Here is a 23,162-nt window from a genome sequence, read left to right on the forward strand (position 1 = left end):
AACACTTCCTCATACAACCTCATTGGGGTATTCTCTTATGGTGTATTTGCTTGCAGCTACTGTTTTTTGATTACATTGCAATTGCTTTATTACATAAATTTATGTTTTGCCTTCCTTCTGGGGCCACCTGACATCTGGGGCAAGAAAAACGGAAGAAAATGGCGTCGGCTGGTTCTTTTATACCCCTGTCGCACTGACGTCAGGGAAGAAGCGACGACAACCGACGCCGGACCTAGACTTTGGAATTCGGCTGACCGAGGACCCGCCTGACGCCTGGAAAACCCATCTGTTATGACTGCAGCTGTATTAGCACTCTAACATCTACATTTATGGTAGGTACAAAACTGTACTTTTCTCTCCCTGGCTGGACATTTATCCTATGAGATGTTATACAAACCCAGACTGCATGCAGTGGAAGTGGACAGCTCTCCTTAATTTAGATCAGATTTGTTTTGCTGATTGAAAAGGGTTGTATGTGGTACAAATTATAAAGACAAGAATTTGCTAAGTACTGTCAGTCCAAGTTGGACAATTGGAAAATTTCTTTTCACAAAAATATTGCTGGCTAGTGTAAAGGTTGTACCGAATGTTAATCATGGTGTTGTTTTAATGAGCAACATTTTCCTGAAAGTGTGTGAATTTAGTACATTATAAACATTCTACTTCAGTTGTTTCTTTTAACCTTTATTTGTGTGTGTGTGTGTGTGTGTGTGTGTGTGTGTGTGTGTGTGTGTGTGTGTGTGTGTGTGTGTGTGTGTGTGTGTGTGTGTAGTAAAACATTCTCCAAACTGAATCTTGGTTAATTTTTAGAAACTCTAAATTTAATACAGTTATTTTAACTTAACAAAACAAAATGCTGTTTTTTCCTACAGACAACATGCAAGCCTTGCAGGCACCCTGAGCGGCCATGGATCTTGGGTTTTGAGTGTTGCCTTCTCTCCTGATGACACACACTTTGTTTCAAGGTAATTGTTTTTAACTGCTGGTTTGGTGTTTGAACGCAGCACAGTTCTGAAGCTAAGCAGTCATGCTGTAAAATATATTGCCACTTATACATATGTAAAGCTACTTGCATTCTGATCCTACAACATTCTGTTGGTATTCTTAAAGTGCCTTCAGATTAAATATTGTTTTAAAGGCTTATTTTTCATCAGATACATTTATTGTCACACTTTTCTGCAGCTCTTCAGACAAAAGTGTCAAAGTTTGGGACAAAGGTTCACGATCATGTGTGCACACATTTTTTGATCACCAAGATCAGGTAAGCCTTGTTAAGGTATTGTCAAATGTTTGTTTCATGCTGCATCTATCCAGGCTTTCCACAGTTAACTTTTCTATGCAAATCTTGTGTAGGTTAAGAAGTAAATCTTAAGTTTGGTTATGAGAAAACACCTTCAAATGAAGATATGCATATTCGCAGAGAGAGCGTGACATTAGGAACGCAATGGATTTTTTCTCAGACACTGACTTTTATGAAATTTCTCTAATAACATGACGTTTTTAAGGTATTTGGTAACTTTCGCAAGACAGTTCAGCAGAGCATAATAATCTCCTTTATTGAAAAGAAACACATTTGGGGGGTGATTAGGAAATCTAGGTGTTATCTCCTCAAAAAACAGATTAATGTATTTATTGTGCTTTCTTTCATTAAAAGCAGCTTTATTGCAACAGTCACAGAACATCCACTGACCAACTAATAATGAATAGTAAAGCCATAATTTTGCTAAGCTCTCTTGACTCCTTGTTTATGGCTGTGCAATACTGCTCCATAATTGAACTTTCTGTAGAGAATAAAACTTTACATTTCTACTTTGTCAGCAATTACTAATGTTAGGATGTAAATCATCAGATGCATACTGAAAAACATTCAGGAATTTGCCATTATGAAGGCATATTAAAAGTGAAATACACACAATAGCATTTTTCTTTCTCTGTATGCCTCACCTTTCACAGTGCATAGCTTGGATTTATGAGGGGGAGCTTAAAATGTTTTATGTAGAGGAACTGAAAGCAGTTGTGCAGATATCTTGATTTGGTCAACTGTAGTAGTAGTTGGTTAATTTTAAGAGTGAGGACAGAAAACGGTAAAAACTTGTCTTCTCAGTGCTACCAGCACAGTCCTGTCAGATTAACCCATTCCTTTCCTTAATAAAACATACAGTAAGAACCTGCTGTCATGGATGGGCACTTTCCCATCATCTCTGTGGCCAGCTTGATAGACATGGGCATCCTGAGGCAATGTAGCAGTTGTCTCAAGTACACTGGCAAACACTTACTCCTGAAACAAATACTTTATGTGAGAGATGTAGTTGCACTCTGAAATTGGAGGCAAGACTCTCGCATGAAGACAAATTGACTGCCAAACAGGTTTTCGTCATGCACACACTTCCCACACCAAATAAGGATATGACACACAAACCCACATATGTGGAGGTACTGACTGGTAACTTACCAAAAGATCAGAGGCCTCCCGACCGGAAACCATTTACACACATGATGCAAAAAACAACCACATAACACACACCACTTTCTCAAGAAATAAGCCCATAAGGCATTACACTATAAAACCTAATGTGTTAGTCATGGGTGACTCCATTGTGAGAGACAGATGTTCCCCTCTCTAGGCTGGATAAAGAGTGGGCTATGGTTAGCTGCCTGTCAGATGCTAGGATCCATCAAGTTACTCAAGCACTCAAGTCACTCAGCCATAAGTACCGATATGACTCAAGTCATAGTCCATATGCAGGTAAATGACTTGAGACTCACCTCACTGCTTTGTATGAAGAGAGACATGACTGAGCTCTCAGATTGTGTGCGACAGGCAGGTGTAAGCCCTAGCCTTAATCAGCATTCTACTTTCTCCAAGGATGATGCCACAATACAAACGAAAAATGATTGACTAACAATTGTCTTAGCCTTCTGTTGTCAGTCCAGGGGGATCCACTATCTGTCAACCTGAGAAGACATGGTCAACAGGCCACAGTGCTTTGCCAGAGATAGCCTGCACCTGTCTACTCTCGGGGTTCGGATACTGGCAAAGGTTTGTGCCTTTTTAGCCAATATCAAAATAACCAATCTCCTAACATAACAAAATCCTTTATAGATAAACTCAAGGTACTGCTGCTTAATGCTAGAAGTCTAAACAAGAAATTGTACTCCCTGGAAGCTCTCCATTTGGAAGATGCTGAAGTCTGTGCAGTCACCTAGATAAGGTTCAAAGGCATGGACATCACCCGTCATGCAGGGCTGCTATGCCTTCTGTACGTTCAGACCACAAACTGAGCGGGAAAGAACCAAAGGAAGGGGTGTATCCATCTTCTTTAAAGGTAAGTGCACCTTGAGACTGGTCAAACAGTATGACTCTGGACTACTCCATGTCTGATTAACTATAGGCAAAGCTGCCTACCACATCATAGCTATAGCTGTAGGTCCCCCACCATGAAACAGGAAAAGCATACCACATACCAGGACTTACTGGAGTCACTTGCCATACAGCCTGACACCTTACTCATGGGTGATTTTAATTATAAAAAGAACAACCCTTTTAAGGGTATCAGAAGAGCTGGATGTAAGCATGCAAAAAGATGGCAGGACATTGGAGGCATTGTTTCAGCTGAAAATGTTATCTGTTATTCATAATGTTTCATCCATTTCATTATCTGAAGCTGAATCAGAGGTGCTTAATAAGGGATCGGGGTTTGTTCCAACATATGCAGTGACTGAAGAAACATTTGCTACTGTGTTAAGGTTTTTTAGGAAATTGAATTTGTTGTTATATTTTAATAATAATATTGCAAAGGGTGAAGCACAATTTACATTCAGACACCTTCCTTTTCTCCACCAATGAATAAACGTGTTTCATCAACCGATGTTAAGGGACTTGCATTTCAGTTTTTCTTATCAAAATTGTTAAATAATTTTACAGTTGAACAGTGTCATGCTTTGAAGTCCCTGAGGGGGAATCATGATGTGGTGATTTCTAGTGCAGTTGGGAGGGGGGGGGCTGTGGTCATTTGGGATAGTTATTTACATATACAGGAAGCTGTTAGTCTGTTTATGGATCCAGGGTTTTATCAAAAAATGTTTTTGGATCCTACATTACATTTTAAAAAATAAATTGATGCCTTTTTGTCTTTGGCTTTGGAAGAGGGCGTTATTACTAAAACGATATTATATCATGTCATGGTTTCTGATTCCAGTCCCCAGTATTTTTATATGTTACAAAAAAATACACAAGAATGCCTTACAACCCCCAGGTAGACCCATAGTCTTTGGTCATTGTTCATTGGCTGAGCCTCTTTCTGCTTTCCTCACTAAATATTTAAAACCCTTATTAGTTTATGGCCATTCTCGAATTCAGGACACCATACAGTTTCTTAATATTTTAAATGATACACAACTTGAAACTACTTGGTATATGTGCACATTGGATATTAAGGCATTATATACTAACATCCCTCTTGGGCTGGTTTATTAGCAGTTGAATGTTGGTTAAATAAGACAAATGTGTATAGCCCTGGGTTTTAATACCTTTTTGTTGTGCTTAACTGAGCATGTTCTGACCGAAAAAGTCTTCTATTTTAATGGTGATTGCTTTTTGCACTTAAAAGGTACAGCCATGGAGGCTTCCTTTGCCCCCATTTATGCTGACCTTTTTATGGGGTATATAGAGGAACAGGTGATATATAGTAGTAGTAATAATGTCTGTAGTACTGAAATTGATATTTGGCGACGTTATTTGGATGACTGCTGGTTGGTGTGGAGGTCTGATGTGACCTATTAGAATGAGTTTTTATACAGTATTTAAATGACAACAAATGGGGCTTACAGTTTACAGTAAGTTATGTTCTGAAAGATTTCTTTTTTGGATGTTAGGATTTTTAAACGAATTGGATGGCTCGCTTGAGACTTGTAACTCTGTTGGATGCAAATAGCTGCCATCCATCTTATGTTATCAGTAACATTCCTAAGTTATAGTTTCTTAGGATTAAGAGGATTTGTTCTTGAGGGGAAGAGTTGCATAAACACAGTGAGGAATTAGCTGAAAGGTTCCATGTAAGAGGGTATAAACATTCTGTTATACAACATGCCCATGACCATGCTTATTCTGTTGACAGAAATACTTTGTTGCAATGGTTACTAGCTTTGGTAGTAATACCAGATTGTTCTGTGATTTCGTTCATAAACATTGGGAGACAGTTTTGTTAGTTACATTGTCACAATTATTACCAATGAGCTGCAGATTTACTTATAGGAGTGGTAAAACCATTGGAAATTATTTAAATTATTTTAAAAGAAGTATTTACGAGAAATTATTTTAAAAGAAGTATTTACGAGAGAGGTTTTAACCTGTTGTCTGTGGAAGGTAGTCCTTTGGTAGGTTGCTTTCCTTGTGGAAATTGTTCAGCATGTAAACATGTTGTAAAAATTAAAGAATTTTGGTCTCTGAATACTTCTCGTGTTTTTTGACATTCACTGTTTTAACTGTAGTGGGTAATTTATCTAGTTGAGTGTTCCTGCTCTGTTTTTATGTGGGACAAACTTTGAGACAATTTAAGTCCCGTATATTTGAACATTTGAGTGATGTCCAAAACAAATGAATGTCAAATGCATTGTAGAAACAACATTTCACATCCCATAGCCAAATTTAGATTTACTGCTATTGACCATATTGGCATTGGAAGTTCTAGTAAATTGGGATGGCATAGTCTATTGAATAAAAAGGAACGCACTTGGATAATTAAATTAGGGGCGTTATTTTCCCCTGGCTTGAATGATGTGTGCTAATTGTTTTAGCTTATTGAAGGAGGGTCTGAAGATGTTTTTATATATAAATATGCATTAGGTGTGCATGCGTGCGTGTGTGTGTTTGTGTGTTGTAAACCAGCACTGAAGAAGGCTTGTGTCAAAACTGGTATGCTTGGGTTATGTTTCTTTGCGATATTTAATTTAAATAAAATGATTCATTCACTGTTTTTGTGCTGGCCATTTTTTGTTATTGATTTTAATTAACCTAGCATTGATTAGGAAATGTACATGATCACAGATATGGTGGTTGAGAGGTTCTTGGACTTTATCAATGCAAATGCTCTGGAACAACTACACATCACACCCAGAAGATGCATAAGCAAGGGGAGACGAGATCATACCAGCTGTACAGACTGGCTGAGATATCTTGGAATTTTACCATCAAGACAAACACATTCCTTCAAGCATAAACATTCCCTCACAAGAATGAAGGGGCACTTAACAGAGAGGTCTTCCTAGGCATAGTCCACAAATGGGATACACTGTAGAGAGACTTATTTGCCTAGATAGACCGAGAAATGTTTCAGATTTTTCTCTTTGTCCTTAAACTTGGAGGATGGATGCCTTATCTTTCCAATAGACAGGCATGTTTCTTTATTCTTTTCTTCCACTGTCTCTGCTTCCAAAGGTCTTATTCATAATCCAAAAAGATTGTATAAGATTTTTGATAGTGACTCCCCTTTGGCCAAACTTACATTTGATTCACCCTTGCCTGACATCTAGCCAGGGGCCATCACCACAAGCTCCCCCACAAAATGGACTTGCTCACACAACAGAAGGACTCATTACTTCATTACAGTCTTATCATCCCTCAACTGAACTTTATGGATTATGGGATTATGATCTCTTCCCAGCACCAATTTTATGAGGATGTGCTTCAGGTTCTCTAGGAGGCAGAGACCCAGTACCTGAAAATTCTATACAACCAAGTAGAAGAGATTTCGATCTAGTGTCACTCCAGAAAATTGGAGCAAGTAAAAGGTGAGGTTCCTATATTTTGTACTTGTGAGAGCTTATGAAAAGTGATTTGGCATATTTGTCTATCAAGGCGCACCTTTTAGCTGTTTCAGTCTTCTTGCCTCTTAACTTTTCTTTGATGTCCAGACTCTGGGTCAATCAGTTATTAAAAGGAGTCCTGCACTTAAATCCTGCTAAAAATTCTGTGGACCCCCCTTGGGATTTCAGCTGTGTGGTGGAAAGCTTACTCTGCCTCCTTTTGAACCAGTAAGTGCTTCCACACTCCTGTTCTGCACTTGGAAAACCATTTTGCTAGTAAACATCAAAAATCAGGTATCAGAGCAAAACACAGCTGGTAAGTTTTAAAACACATCCAAAGGCAGTGATTCCATCCAGTATGTCTTTTATTGAAATGGATAAATCCGGTAAGCGCTTATGTCTTTTATTGAAACAAACAGATAAATCCGGTAAGCGCTTACACCCAACAGGGCTTCATAAGACCATAACGCATCATTGATAACAACTCCTTATATAGTAAAAAAGGCGCCAAAAACTGAATTCAAACATTTTCTTAAAGTGACAAGATCATAGTCTTATCAAACATCTTATTCTAAAAAAATTAATTACATCACCATCTAAAAAATAAAAATATAAAAAATATATATAAAGAAATGTGTAAAAAAAATTATAAAAAACATATAGAAAATACATAAAAAATATACACATTTTAATACACATGCATAAATACTGATAAGAATATATACTCGACTAATAAATGCTCTCATTTCATAAGAACACAGATTTCATGTGTCCTACACAGTATATAATGGTCTTCAACTGGTGGACAATTGATTCTGTCTATGCCTTCTAGACTTCAAAAATGGTTTCAGGGTACCTTGTCATTAAGACCTGGATGAAAGTCAGCCCTAAACCGAATTATCCATTTATCCTCCTGTGTTTCAGTACGGTTCCTAGTGTCACCACCTCTAAGACACCTCTGATGAAGCCCTGTTGGGTGAAAGCACTTACCGAATTTATCTGTTTGTTTCAATAAATGACTTATACTGGATGGAATTGCTGCCTTTGTACGTGTTTTAAAACTTACCAGCTGTGTTTCGCTCTGATACATGATTTTTGCTGTTTTACCATTTGGACTGTGAGGAGAGTGCAGAGCGTTTACTATTTGTGAGTTTTTGTCTTGATTTGAAGTTCTACATTTTGCTAGTAACCCTTACAGGAACGAAATGGGTTTCAGAGCTCCAAGTTCTGATGGCTACACCTACTTTCCTTATTTTCCTTAAGGACAGAGTATCCTTGAAGGTCAGTCCTTCATGCCTAATGTGGTGAATGAGGTGTCCCTCAATTAGGCCATTAACCTGCCTACATTTTTCACTAACCTACAGAACAGGGAAACTCCAATTTTATCTGGATAAGACTAAGGCTATTCGTAAGTCAGACAAATTATTCGTTTCCTTCCTAGACTCTGAGCTTGGTCAACTAGTGTCCTAAACCAACTGGATTTCTAGGTCCATCTCCTTTTGTTCTACTTAGCATGGCAAATCCTTGCCCTCTCTCCCAAAAGCTCATTCTGCTACTGCAGTGGCCTCCTCTTGGGGTTTTCTACAAGGGTTAAACTCCAAACTGTTACTGGAGGCAGCTACTCTGTCTTCAGTGCATACCTTCACCAAATATTACAGAGTAGATGGTTTTCCATATCTAGAGCTGCCTTCATCAGGTTAGTCCTCTGTGGTTTATTAGACAGCTGTTAGTTCTCAGCCTTCCACCCTTGTAGCCCCTTAAGCTTTGTGACTCATCCATCTGTTTGGAATACTGCAACAGTGATTTCACTCGGAACATAGTACAGTTGTGTAAGAATTTACATAATAGTAGATGTCCTACTTATCACGGTTGCAGAATCCCTTCCCACCTACCTTTCCTATATTTTCTCTTTTATGTGCTTTTTTTCTTCACTTGTCCTGTTTTGTAGCCACTAGGACTATGGTGGGACTTCCCTTTTCCCTACATTTCCCCTTAGCTAACCACATTCTTCCCAACATATGTCCACATGTGTACCCTTATACTCATGGGCTGAGGTCATATGTCAGATGTATGGCCCATGGAAGGTTTCAGGCTTTAGTACCCCCAGACAGACATCGGTGGCAAGAACTCTTCTGTTTGGAATATTGCAGCACTGATCAGTAGGACATCCATAGACTTTTTCTAATACTCATGTTAATTACTTGCCTCTACATCACAGACACTTCCCCTCTGATTCCTCAACTAATAGTAATATCCATTTATCAGCCCCTCATAATAACCCATACCAAAAAAAATACTTTTTAAATACTACACTAAACTATTTGCATATGTATCAAGACGGCAGTTCATAATTCAAACCACATTATGACATACAGTATTAACATTTGACAATATGAAGGGCATACTGTAAAAGCTTTACTACCTTGTCTGCAAGTTCATTAAGTCAGAAATTTTGACTCCAGTCCAGGCCCAGTGCATCAAACAAACTTGTCTAGCTCAAACATAAATACTAGGTTTACAAACCAAGATCTCAGACTTGCCTGCCTTTAACACATGCAGTGTAAACAAAAATGGGCCGTCTTAGAAACCTAGATCTCTGCAGGAAAAAATCACATATGGTTGCCATTAAAGAGAGTTAGATAAAGGACAATCATACCTCTCAACGGTACAGGCTTTCACAGAATGTCCAGATTTTTGTCTAATATTTTTGGTCGATTTCTCAAAGTTGTGGTTTTCTGACAAACTATTGGCAAATCATTAAGGGTTGAAGTCAGACAAATAATGAAAAATATTTGAGTTTCAGACATCATACCCTTCAGAAAATTCATGCTAATGCAAAACCTGTTTTTCTGTCAACTTTCTAAGTTTGTAACAGCAATATTTAAAAAGTGTCCCTATTTTGGGGCCTTTGTCCCCCCCATTCTTTATGGCTTTGTCCAGATTTCTTGCTCTGAGGTTGAGAGGTATGGACACCATCTGCCACTCAAACTTCGTTCAAGCTAGCTACAAATTTCTTTAGTATAACACCTGGCCATAGTATGGGATAGGATCATGTTACTTAGCAAAGAAATTACATCAGTAGATGACATCAGCTTTACTGAGGCTAACCAAATGAATAACAAAAGTAAGTAAATAAGTAAACTGGGTCATAAGCCACTTTAATCTGTGAAAACACCACCACCGCACACCTGTGGTTGTTTACATCTCCCCCATCCTGTTAAGCACACTCTTCAGGAAGTAGTACATGAAGGACATTCAGAAAATGCTATCATCTTAGGTGGTTTCAGTTACAGCACAGTCAGTCTAGATTCACAATTCACCAAAATGCTTTTCAACAACATAATCTATATCAGCTGGTAAAAAGCACAACTAGACTTAATCCATGGTCAGGAAATTGGTTCAACTTTGAAACTTCTTATTTCAAGTGTATGACCTAGCTGCAGTGGTGTCAGTGTCTTTTAAGATAGCTTAAGTGACCATTGTCCAGTGGTTTCCTCATAGTCATTTAAAATGATTGAGGCACCCCCCCTCCCCCAGTAGTCCTACCCTGCTTCTTTCCAGAACATAAACTACCAACATTCGATGCACATATCAGAACCATACATTTGTCCCCAATGTGTGTTATTGTGAAGGTCCAGTACCCATTATTTCATTTTCTTCACTCAGACCTTTTCCGCTATTCCAGGCTGTGCCTTCCCCAAAACATGCAGAAGACTCTGAGATTGGATAGGTCTGCGGCTGACAAATGACATTAAAATTAAATAAAATAGAAAGGCAAGGCCTGGTTAGCCTGGAAGCAAAGCTACACTGATGATCAGCTGCACAAGGCATATCTTATCCTGAGAAAGCAAACCAGGATTGCATCCAGCTGAGCTAAATCCTTTGCAAATACTTCTATAATAAAATAAAGAAATTGACTTGAATTCTGCCTCTTCTAAGTTTAGCATTCACTGTCCTATTTTCTTCAAGTGCTGCAGTGCAACTAACACACTACTATTGTTACTTACAACATGAGTACAGCTACCACTGAAGCATTTCATCACAATCCCTTTTCCCAAAACATCCATTCTAAAAGACCATAGAGACTTTAGGCCAATCTGTAACCTCTGTCCTCTTGTCAAAATCTTTAAAAATGTACAAATAGATGTTCAGATACATGAAAGTAACTATGTGCTTCTTTCAGATAGACAGCTTGATGTCAGAAATGTCTTTAGCACTGCTACTGCATTAGTAGCAGCATCTGAGTCTGTCTACAGTAACATCAATGGTTGATGGGTTAGAATTATTAGTTTTGTGTACATGACTTGGGGTATTTGAAACCACAAATTGCTTCTCAACAAATTGATGAAATTTAACTTTGGATATAGTGATGGAATTTAATGGTTATCTTGAGAATTGGTCATTCCAACTCCATGCTGAAAACCGAACACTTAATACTGGAGTTCCACTAGGTTCAGCTCTTGATCCTTTAAAAGTTTCACTGTCAACAATCTCAATGAAGATCTTCTGTCACTAGATGCAGTACTGTATGCAGATATAGCCTTTTTAGAAGCCAGTAAATTTCCTACTAACAGTCTCAACTACAAAACATTTCTCTGAATCCAATGATCTCCTTATTAATCATTAAAAATCTATGTTCTGCTATTTTCCTCTCCCATAAACCGCAAAACATTCCCGATATTGTTATGGAGAAATATTATCCCTACAATATCAGCATACACATACTTTGGTCCTACTGTTGACCCATCTGTTTAATTCACTGTTCATAGTAACATCGCTAAGAAACTACCATCTCAACTAAATATGTGCTATAGGATCTGTTTTCTCTCTGGTTGATTACACTATTGTAGCTAATGATGTGCTTCTTCCCAAATGTCAGTACAGCTGCACTCTGCTCATAATACACAAGTACTGCAGATAGCAGCATAAAGCTTTAGATTTTTACAGTTTAAAGTGAATAATGTCCACAGTTTGAAATCAGACTTCATTCACAGTTCAAGCATATACATTAAGAAGCAGCCAAGAAGACACCGTTGGTTTAGAAGTTATTAGAGAAAGGGCCTTCACCAGATTGGGTCCCAATGTCTGGAATAACCTCCCAGCAGAAATAAAGTCTCAAAATGTAGTTTAGACTTTGTAAAAGACTTTGGCAGACCACTACCACAAGGAAGCTACATACAAGTGTTTTAGGGCTAACAGTTAAGAACCATTTCAACTACTAACACTTGTATTACTACTCTTCTAACTGTAAACTTTTTACTGAACTGTGTTGTTTTCTTTGTAAATAATGTACATAATGTATATGGATTAAGGCAGCTGTAATGCCTTATTTCTGTAGCCATTCGTTATACTTTAGATATCAAATCAAGTCATGAAATATGCGATTATTCTATATGTGCCTTGTATCCCCTGATGCCTGCTTGTACTGAGGCTTCAAGCAGTGCTAGTTCTGAAACTGCCATGTTCTTTGAGAAAAGATCTTTCAAGCCAAATGCCTTCAGTAGCTGGTATGTTTGGACACCTCCCCACTGGTATCTGGTTTAGATTGTCATGCGTTGACTGAGGGTGAAGACAGAATACTCTTGTTTTTTGGTACACGAGGATATCTGTGGTTCAAAAATTAATGTCTTCTTGTGAGTGGAGACTTCTGAGGTGGCCATAACTCTTGAATCAGGATCAAGACATCCAAATGTCAGACACCTGCCATCATGCCTCAGCATTAATTGAGTAGGCCAGTTGGGGTAGGACTTTGTCTTTTCTTAAGAATCTGAGCAGATCTAAATCTCAGGGAGCCTAGCCTTAAAAAGTAAAGGAACTACCCTGCTGAGGAATTAAATGCTTCAGATTCTGAGGCAGATGAACTGGCTTTTGTGGACCCACACGTCTTGTCTTCTCTGTCTTGTTTGTCAGATAATGCAGACACCTTATCCTGTGTCTTTTTACCATAGGGATTCTCCTTCGGGGACACACTCGACAGTATGAAGGATTTCTTTTAATTCAAAGCCAAAGGATTTCATATTTTCTGGGCACTAGCGTAGAGTGTGCCTGGGTTTACCTGAGTCAAAACACTGCTAGTTTTGTGATAGAAGCCATGGAGGATGTGTTCACCAATCCTTCTTTGTAGCAAGATTCCCAACCTTTTTTGTTCTGGGATTTATGACTGCTTTTATAGAATTGTGGCTTCCTGTAAGTACCTGCATAAAAATCCAATTGTTAAACTGCCCATGATGTCCTTGAGTTCATGGAAGGGGTCTACTGGGGTTTCAGTGAAGAGTCTTATTCCCAGTGACAGCAAAAGTACTTTTTTATATAAAAATCATTTTTAATTATTTGAAAATCCATACACAGTATTCAAAGCTATATAAACTTGCTAAACTCTAAAGTTACTTATAATCTAAACAAAAAAGAACAATCATTTTTTTCCAACAAACCAGTAATTTATTAAACGCATAACCAAATGCTAACAAGCTCTAGAACTATATAAAGTTATAATTATGAAAAAGGGCGAAACTCTGTTTATAGCTGAAAATCGAAATTAAATTCAAAAAAGGAAAGAAGGTAAAATGAAAAAATATTCCCTCCCCTAAGAAAGAGATATGCCCATACTGGCCCTAAGGATGTGCCCATCAGCCTGCATAGAATAGAAATCCCTCCCAAGGTTGAATTAGTCAACCATTTTCCAAATATTTAATCCAGTATAACTATTTACTGAAAAGCCTTTGTCCCTGGTGGTGATTTTTAGCTCCTGTTAATGTACATTTTTATCTAAAAAGCTCCTTTAATTCCCTAGATAATATGGAAGGTAGTAATCTTGTGTCTTCCAGCGCCTTGTATTTGCTGTCTTAGTCACTGCTATAACTAAGGATAGCCTTTAACTGCTTGATACTGCTCCTATTCAACAAACATATCAGCAGGTTTGCTATAAAACTAGCATCTGTGTTTCTCAGGGAAAGTCCACATTGCTGAAAATTTGTAGCATAGCATTTGTCACCTTTCTGCCTCAGCAGAGGATAGAGCCACAGCTTCAGGATACATAGTAGTATAGTTTACCACCAACAGGATATACCTCATACCTTGGTGCTTGGGGTAATAAGACACCCCATAATGTCCATGGATACTGAAACAGTTCTTCAATGACAGACTTGGCTTTGTCCTTGCTCATGTCTTATGGTACCATCTCACATCTTTATTAGAGTGTGTATGTACACTGCCATGTATGTATCTTGTATGAGATGTGGGGAGAAGCATCGACAGACCTAAGACATCCCATTGGAAGACTCCAGATTCCATGGGTCCTTCAACTCAAGGCATAGAAAAGTGCTTAAGCAGCCCCCTACTTCTGGATCTACCCCAGCCAAAACCTCTGGCGTGGCCACACTGCAGTCCGCCATGTTATCGGCATCGTGCTTGTCCTTCCGAATCAATGTCTGTACACTCATTCTGAGACCAGAGGTCATTCAGTTTAGGAGGCTTTTATCCTAATTAATGAAAGGAAAGGGGGCACTCAGAGTTGTCATCTGCAAGGAGGTTCTCAGGGACAGCATTGAAGTTTTGGTTCCCTGCCCGCAACCCAAAGCCTCCATGGCAGCTGTTCCTGAATCCAAAAGCACAAAACACTGAAGACCAAACCAGTGCTGCCAGCTTGTCTCTACCTAGGTTGAACAGCGTCTCAGGCTCCTCCATCTCCTACACTTCCACTTGTTCTTTAGTTGAACTGACTAAGGTGGGCCTATCCCTCTTGAAACAGGAAAAAGGCCAGACATAGAAATTCCAGAGGTATCTGGGCCCCCTTCTTAAAAGAGAAGGTGAAACTTCCACTTTAAGATTCTGATTCCATGAGTCTGAGGCAAATGAGATGACTTGTCTCTCTTCTGCTGAAGCCTATGATTAAGACACTGAGGGCATCCTTTCTTCTGCTTCACCAGAGGACTTCTGCTTTGGAGTGACCTTTCATAGAATGAAGGAAGTTTTCAGTGGGAAAATAAGGAATATTCTGAGGCCTAGCTCTGATACAGGGCCTGTTTGAAGGTTGATCTCTAGCAGTCCCTTCAGTCCTAGACATTCTGTAGGATGTTTTTGCCAGTGCATCCATGGAGGAAGCCTGGTTTTATAGGGCCATGGATTCGCACAAGCTCCTCTACATTTTTTTTTTTTTTAGCTATCTGTGGTGTTCCTCGATTCCAGCAAGGATCATGCTCAACTCCATTCAGGATCCTTGTTATCAAATAAAAGGAGAGTAGAAAATTCAACAGGCCTGGAGAAAAAAGTGTGCACTTCTGCTACCTTCTCAGTCAGGGCCTTGAAGTGCCAGTCACACATGCTTTCCTACTAATAATCTTTGTTGGAAAAGATTAGGGATAAACAAAGGTGAATACAGGGTAACAATCTAACTGGAGATGCTTTAGCTGTTTGACCTATCGTACTCTGGTATTCAAGCACTCTATAAAATGTGGGTATGATGCATTATGCAGGGTAGTAGCAGGGTCCGTTATCCAGAGACATGTCTGTTTCATGACAGAGCACCTTCCAGACCATGTAAAGGCGCAGCTTCTGAAAGCATCATTGGATAATGTAGGTCAATATGTATGTATACTTTTAAGAAACTTTCCATGGGCTTTCACAAGTGTATAAATACTGCGCACGTGCAAGCCTGACTGCCATTTTGTAGTAAGCTGTTAAGATGTAAGCATAGATATCTGTGTAGTCTGTCAGTTAATCGGTTTGTTTATATTTTGCACTGCTGCTATCCATCCTGATGTGTTTCTGTGTAGTAAAGCATATAAATGAACGACACCACCCGTTTGTCTTCAATAGTAAACCATGACTAGTGATGTGGTGTCAGAATGGGATCCAGAAATCCAGAATCAGGACTGGAAGGACCTCAGTTAATGGTGGAGTAATACAGAGGAATGGGTCATCACTACTGCACATATAATTCGCAAAAATAGGTCAGAAACAAATTCCAGGTACTAAAACTTGCTTAAATGATTTTTTATTTGGAAAATATAAAACAAAGCACTCAGAATGCTCAAAGCAAATTTCTAGTTAAATAAAATGTCCCAAACTGCAACATATTGATAAAAATATTCAAAACAGTCACGAAAATGTTTGAAATAAAGTCCAAATTGCATAAAATGTATAAAATAAGGGAAACGCCACATTTTTCACTGTGCTTCTTTTTTGCATTAATTAAAGCTATTCAAGATATCCGAAGTATACAAAGTGTTTGCATGTTTGTGCAGTATTACATTGCAGTTATTTAGCAAAATACAGCCATTACAAAGCATATTTCACAAAGTACAGTATTTTGAAGTGTTTATTATGCATTTGAATGTTGTTGCAAGTACTGGCTGTGTGTGCATGTTTGTACATAATTACAAGGGCCGTATTTACAGTGTGTTTAAGCATAATTTGTTGGCATGGCTGAAGGATTTTGAAAACATGGTCCACGTGTTTTTGCTAATAATATTGCAGAAAACTGGAGAGTGAGCAAGAGTATGATATTTTCATACAAGCTGCATTTTCTGACAAAGATGACCTATGAAGGCATTTATTTTGCTTAATTTAGCTGGCTCAGAGGACATAGAAAGAGAGGGTTCATTTGTGTATGCACCTGCTGTATTTGCAGGGGAGGGGGAAACTGCCTTATAGTTTGGCTGAGTCAAGGGAACATAAATTTAGAGAAACGTCTTGCCCCAAATGAATGTTACGGTGGAAAGGCACTCATTTTACACAAGGGATCGAAAGCCTAGTGAAACATTTGCAGCATATATAATCCACTTGAGAAATAAAAATAAAACCTGCAGAGTTGGTGATTTAAGGGCTGAGTTGATAAGACAGACCTGTGTATGGTATTAAGGATGATGCTGTGAGAAAGATTTTGCTTCGAGACAGTGATTTAACTTTGAATGAGGCCATTGAGATTTTGTCAGCTATATGAGTTTACAGAAAAGCACACACATATGCTTACAAATGAGAAATGCATGCTTCCAGTGTCCTCTAGTGCTCATGTTGATAGTATGCAGCACTGGGTTAAAAGAAACAGGCCCAAGCACATGGCAGTAACTGTAAGCCCTGCAACAGTCACTGGGAAACCCTGTGCTTTACTGACAAATTCCAGAGTGCACACAGTCTCAGTGAAGCATAAGGGTGAATCAGCAAACTCAAAGCAGGTACCCTAAGTAGACTCCTAGCCAACTGTCATAAACTGTCATAATTGTGGTGGCAATCGTGTCTGAAAGAGAAAAGTGCTTAGCTTTTGGTCAGCAATACCACAGATGTAAAAACTGGAATAATTTCCAAAGATTTTGTAAATCAAAAGAGGCCCATTATTTTATTAAAACAGAACATTCAGAGAGACAAAAGCTGATCAGTTAGAAAGCTGTGACCCTATTTTTTATGTTGATGGTGTGTCAGTGCCTAATGAAACAGTCAATGCAGTAGATTTATGGGCAAAGAATAAAGTATTTTGTACTGTACTGTTTGGATAAATGGAAGACCCATAGAGCTCACAGTTGACACAGGTTCAAAGTGCAATGTTATGTCAGCAAAAACATTTGCTAAAGTATGCTGGTGAGAAGCTTGATTTGGCAAAGTGTGCGAGGCTTGTTGCTTATGGTGGTGGAGAAATTCAAACTGAAGGTTCAGTAGTGCTTTCGTGCTGGAAACCGCTATGACTTGCGTACATAGCCAAAAGGCATGCACCGTCGTCATTAGGCTTCAGAGACAGTTTGCAAATGGGATTTTCTTTTAATAAGGACTTGCATCATGTAAGTTTAAGTTTAAAAGACCACTGTTCTAATTTTGCCCAGTGTGTTTTTTCTGGGAACACTTTATAATCTCGAAATTCTGAAATATCGAATTTTAGAATCCCGAGATCATAAAGCCGAAAGTTCTAAATACCAAAACCCCAGAAGTGCGAATTTCAAAATCCCGACGTTCGGAGATGTTGAAGTAGCGCTTCTGGTGTTGTGGTGTTTAAATGGAAGTCCAGATAAGTATAAGTATGTATGTTTAAGGGTGTTGGTTAGGTGCTTTAGTGTGTGTTGTGACTGTGATGTGTGTGTGCAAGGGGAATATAGGTGTGTGGTGGTGTTTTCATGTGTTTGTGTAGTGTGACCCTGGATTTAGTATATTTAAGTAGGGTGGTGTGGGGGGCTTGCCCCCCTGCTTGTATGGTAGTGTAGGTTTGTGTGTGTGTGGGGGGTATGGTATGTGTTTGTGTGTGGTGTCTGGTTTGTGTAGGATTCGTGATTTCAAAACTCGCGCTGTTGGGATTTTGGTATTTAGAGCTTTCGCTTTATGGTCTCAATTCTGAGATTTGTTTTTCAGGATTTCGGGATTATAAAGTGAGTCCGTTTTTTTCTACCTATGCTGATATTTTCGAAGACAAACTAGGCAGTCTACCAGTTGTGTACTCTCTGAAGTTAGACTCTGAAGCCAGTCCAGTTGTTAGGCCAGCTCGGAAAGTTCTATTAGCTATGCAGAACAGAGACAAAGCTGAGCTAGATAAAATGGTGCAGCAAGGTATAATTTGTCCAGTTGATGGACTGACTGAATGGGTATCTTCCATTGTGGTAGCTCATAACAAAAGCTCAGATGATATCAGAATATGTATTGATCCAGGAGATTTAAACAAAGCATTGTAAAGAACTCATCATCCAATTCATACAGTTGAAGTTGGTGCTCTAATGCCAAATGCCACTGTTTTTTCTGTCTTAGATGTAGACTTCATTTTGGCAAATTTTGCTTGACCGAAAATCCTCATTGCTAACTATTTTCAGTACTCTTTTGGCAGGTACAAATTTTTGAGAATGCCATTTGGGATAAATTCTGCCATTGAAGTCTTCCAGCGTGCCATGGAACAATTGTTTTTCTGGTTATCTGTGTGTTTTTGTTGTAGATGATATTCTAGTAGGAGCTAATAGTGAAGCCGAGCATGACAGAAACCTCAACAAAGTTCTGGAAAGAGCACATGAAGTGAATCTTAAGCTGAATCCTCAGAAGTGCAAATTCAGGCAATCAGAAGTTACTCACATTGGTCATTTGTTTACCAGTTCAGGCTTACGACCAGATATTTCCAAGCAACAGCAATTCTCGAGATGCCAACTCTAGACAATGTTCAAGCCTTAGTGTTTTCTTGGCATGGTTAACTACCTAGGCAAATTCATTCCAGATTTGAGCCAACTTTCCGCACTGCTCAGGGAGCTGACACGCAGAGATGTATCTTGGTCATGGTCAGAGCAACACCAAAAAGCATTTCATGTCCTGAAACAGAGAATTGCTAGTCCACCAACTCTGATACTGTGATGTTCACAAACCAGTTACTCTTTCTTGTGATGCTTCAAAGTTTAGTCTTGGTGCAGTCATTCTTCAGAAGGGTAGACCAGTAGCCTATTCATCCATAACTCTAACCCAAATTGAAATGCAGTATGCACAGATAGAGAAAGAGCTCTTTGCGGTTATATTTGCATGTTCGAAGTACCATGATTATATTTATGATAGACCTTCCCAAATTGAAACAGATCACCAACCTCTAGTCACTATTTTGAGAAAGCCTATACATACAGCTCCTGCCAGAGTGCAATGCATGATGTTGAATTTACAAAAGTATAAATTCAATCTTGTATACACAAAAGGCAAACTTCTTTATCTTGCTGAAACTTTGTCCAGATTGCCTAGAAATACCACTGAGCAGCATGAATATGAGAACCTTGATTTTGAAGTCATGGAAGTGAGAAAGGTTTCTTCCACACGTCTTGATGAGCTTTAGAAATCATACAGCCTCAGATCCAGTACTTCAGAAGCTCAACCACTTTTATCAGCCAAGGATGGCCATCAAAGCAGTCTTGTTTACCTCATAACCTGCAACCTTATTTTCCTTACAGAGATGAGATTTTATCAGACAATGGTATCATCATGAAAGGTCCAAAAGTGATTGATCCAAAATCTGTGCAACAAGAGTATATTACCATTTTGCATCGTGGCCACCCAGGAACTGATTCCACCAAAAAAGGGGCAAGAGAATTTAGTATTTTGGCCTTCTATGTCACAGGACATTGAGAGAGTACTTTCATCTTGTTCTGTATGTAATAGTACTAAGCCATATAAGCAGAACCACTTCATCTAAACCAGATTCCTACACTACCTTGGTCGACAGTAGCTTCAGACATTTTCGAATGGAATGGTCAACATTACTTGATGTTACTAGACTCTTATTCCAATTGTTCGAGATTGACCTACTTCCTAATCTAGCATCCAGTACTATCATTGCTAAGTTAAAGTGTCATTTTGCAGTCCATGGTAGACTGCACAAAGTTATTTCTAACAATGGTACACAGTTTACAAGCCAGCAGTTCAAAAGATTTGCTGAAGAGTGGGACTATACTCATGTTATGGGTAGCCCTGAGTACCTGCAGTCAAATGGTTTGGCAGAATGTGCAGTTCAAAGTGCAAAACAATTACTAGAGAAGTCAAAACGAGACATTGGTGATTTTTTTTGAATCCCTTGAATCTCAGAAATATCCCTCGTGATAAATATCTTGGTTGACCTGCACAGAGACTTCTCTCGAGACAAACCAGAACCACACTATCAATTACCAGTCATCTGTTGGCTCCATATGTCAAGAAAAACAGATCAGTGAAAGCCTGTCTGTTGAAGTGTTTATCCCAGAAGTCCTATTATGATAAGCCCAGTAAACCACCCAATCCATTATGAGAAGGGGAGATGGTGAGGATGCCGACATCCAAAGGTTTTGGTCGGATTGGTGTCGTGAAAAGTGTATGTCCAAAGCCGAGATCGTATATTGTGGAATCAGGAGGAGTACAGTTTAGGCAGAATTGGAAACATTTGGACCCGGTGTCCGAGCCAGTTTTGCAGTATCATACTTGTGAGTAAAACTCTAAATCTCAGAGTGAGTTATCCAGCGTTTCATTTCCAGAGAATGTCCCAGTAAATATCCCTGTTCCTGAGATGAATCCCGAAACCCCAGAATCTGTTTAATCTGAAGCTGTTGTTTTCATTTGATCTTCAACCTGTGGGAATATGGATCTGGTATGGATCTGACTCTGCCTCATTTTCCAGTATTGGATCCGAGCTCCTCCCTTACCCATTAATGCCCTGTCTCCCCCCTTTCCTCAGATCTCATTGTCCAGTTAGCATCGTCAGCATCGTGGTCTGTTGCTCCAAGTTCCTGGTAAGTGAATTTAATAATTTTGTCTGCCTTCTCCTTTTTAACTCATTTAGCCCTTTATCTCTAATTCTGTACCCTACCCTTCTTGCACTCAGGTGTCGGTTCTGTAATCCGAAAAAAAATCCTTTCTTTTCTTTCTTTCTCCTATTACCTATAGTATAAGAGTGTGTGTGTGTGTGTGTGTGTGTGTGTGTGTGTGTGTGTGTGTGTGTGTGTGTGTGTGTGTGTGTGTGTGTGTGTGTGTGTGTGTGTGTGTGTGTGTGTGTGTGTGTGTGTGTGTCGGGTCCGTTACCATGGCAGAGACCCCCCAAGCCAGGGATTTGGAAATGCACAGTGTGTGGCCATAAGCTTCCCCCTACAGATGACCTCACTCTGTGTGTTGTTTGTCTGGGACTCCCACACCCAGACATCTCCTGTTCGATCTGCACAGGCTTGAACCTCCGCACATTGATCGACAGGAGGAACAAGTTGATCTTGAAGGGCCTCCTTCCTCCCCATTCTTCAGAGGCCTCTGCTTCTTCCTCCAGTCCGGCCTCTGGGACTCATTCTCCCACCAAGAGGGATGGAGAGAAGCACCGAGAAAAAAGTGGGATATGCCTAGGAAGTGGTCCTCCGACCTCACCTCCTCAGCCGAGCCCCAGGCCAAGTCTTGCATGGCTCCGAGTCCGGGCTCCCTTCGGCTCTGGTCGCCCTGTTTTTCCTCCGGAGGTCTCTCGGGGCCGATCCCCATTTATCGATCTCTCCCCAGTGCCTCCCCAGGCCCATATCTGTGGCTTCCTCCATCTGGTCCACCCGCAGTCTTTCTGAAACCGAGGTGGACAGGTTGATGGGGAAATTCATTCGGACCCAGATCCAAATGGGAGTCTTGCCTGCCTCCTCCCCCTCCGGGGCTGGAAGCATATACAGTCTGCCTTTCTTCCCATTGCTCCTTCTCTGATCCGACCTCCGGCTTCGGAGTCCTTGGGTCCGAGGCTTCTCAGTGTCGTGGGGTTGGCGCCGATGCTACCAGTACCTTGATGCCGATCATTGTCCTGCGTGGTTCGGCTCCGAGTTTGGAGCCATAGCCTCAGTGCTGGATCTGAAGGGATGTTGTCTGCTTCAGAGTTTTCAGAGTTGCCCGTTCCACTTGGAGTCTCTGTGCCTGGAGGCTCTGCTCTTACTCTCCCATTGACACGAGGGTTACAGATCCAGCCTTGGTCCCACCTTCCAGGATTCATTCTTCCTCTGCTTTTGACATGATGGAGACTGTTCTCTTGGCTCCCTCGAGATCCTTGACGCTATCATATTCAGAGTCTGTCTTGGATCCCTCTCTTTCTAGTCCATATTCCACCATCCTGCCCCCTCAGGGACAGCCCATTGCCTCTCCACCCCAGGGAGTTCCCCCACAGGAATGGCTAGAGGTTACCGAGTCATCCCCAGAGACCCCTTCCTCCGAGGAGCTCCCTTGGAAACGTGTAAAAGGAGGCAGTTGGGACTCCCCGCTGGAGTCCCTCACAAAAGACTCCGACTTAGAGGAGGGGAATGGCTCCCCCTTGTCACCCTGGGTGATGTCTCCTTTGGAGATATCATGGAAATCCTACACCAGCGTGGGGGTGGTCTGTACAAAAACTCAACCCAGATAAGTCTGTGTTCCTGGAGGCGTTTGGCACAGGATCCTCTACTTCCTGGGTGTCCCCTCCCGTGCATCCGCTTGTGAATTTGATTAAGGAACCTGACACGGTGGAGCCCATCCCCAAATGCCCTGATGGGATTCTAAGTACGCCTTCAAACAAGCAGCATTGGTCTGAGGAGTCCCTGGTTGATGACATGATGGTTGCGGCGGCCACCAAAAAAGAGCTTGCTCAGGAGAGCTCTACAGTCCATCCACCGGACCGAGACTCTTGGGCCATGGACTGTTTTGGTAAGTGGATTTACGTTTCAGCCATGGTTGCTGTGCGTGTGCTGAACTAAGTGGCACATGTGATCAGCGGGACCTGGTCAAAGAGGTCACTGAGTCTGCCCCAGGGTCCATTTTGGTGGAAGAGAAGACAGTGTTCTCCTCCCGTATGGCCACCCTCACATTTCCAACACCTCTATGAGGCTCCTGTCACATGCTACAGAAGGTGCCTCTAAGGTGGCCGGCACAGGCGTTGCCATTAGGTGTCACGCCAGGCTCCAGCTTTGTGC

At 40.3% G+C, this 23,162-nt stretch overlaps 1 protein-coding gene across 4 annotated transcripts in view; it reads left to right on the forward strand.

The window, feature by feature from the left end:
* Positions 1-23,162, forward strand: part of WDR61 (WD repeat domain 61) — a 334,576-nt gene that overhangs the window by 205,212 nt on the left and 106,202 nt on the right. For all 4 annotated transcript variants that reach the window (XM_044077826.1, XM_044077828.1, XM_044077827.1 and 1 more), the window contains exons 9-10: positions 873-965; positions 1,183-1,261. In XM_044077826.1, coding sequence (XP_043933761.1) covers positions 873-965; positions 1,183-1,261 — 172 coding nt within the window. The remainder of the gene's footprint in view (positions 1-872; positions 966-1,182; positions 1,262-23,162) is intronic.

The sequence above is a fragment of the Protopterus annectens genome, chromosome 7.part0 (genome assembly GCF_019279795.1).
Source record: "Protopterus annectens isolate FY-2018-M chromosome 7.part0, PAN1.0, whole genome shotgun sequence".
Lineage (NCBI taxonomy): Eukaryota > Metazoa > Chordata > Ceratodontiformes > Protopteridae > Protopterus > Protopterus annectens.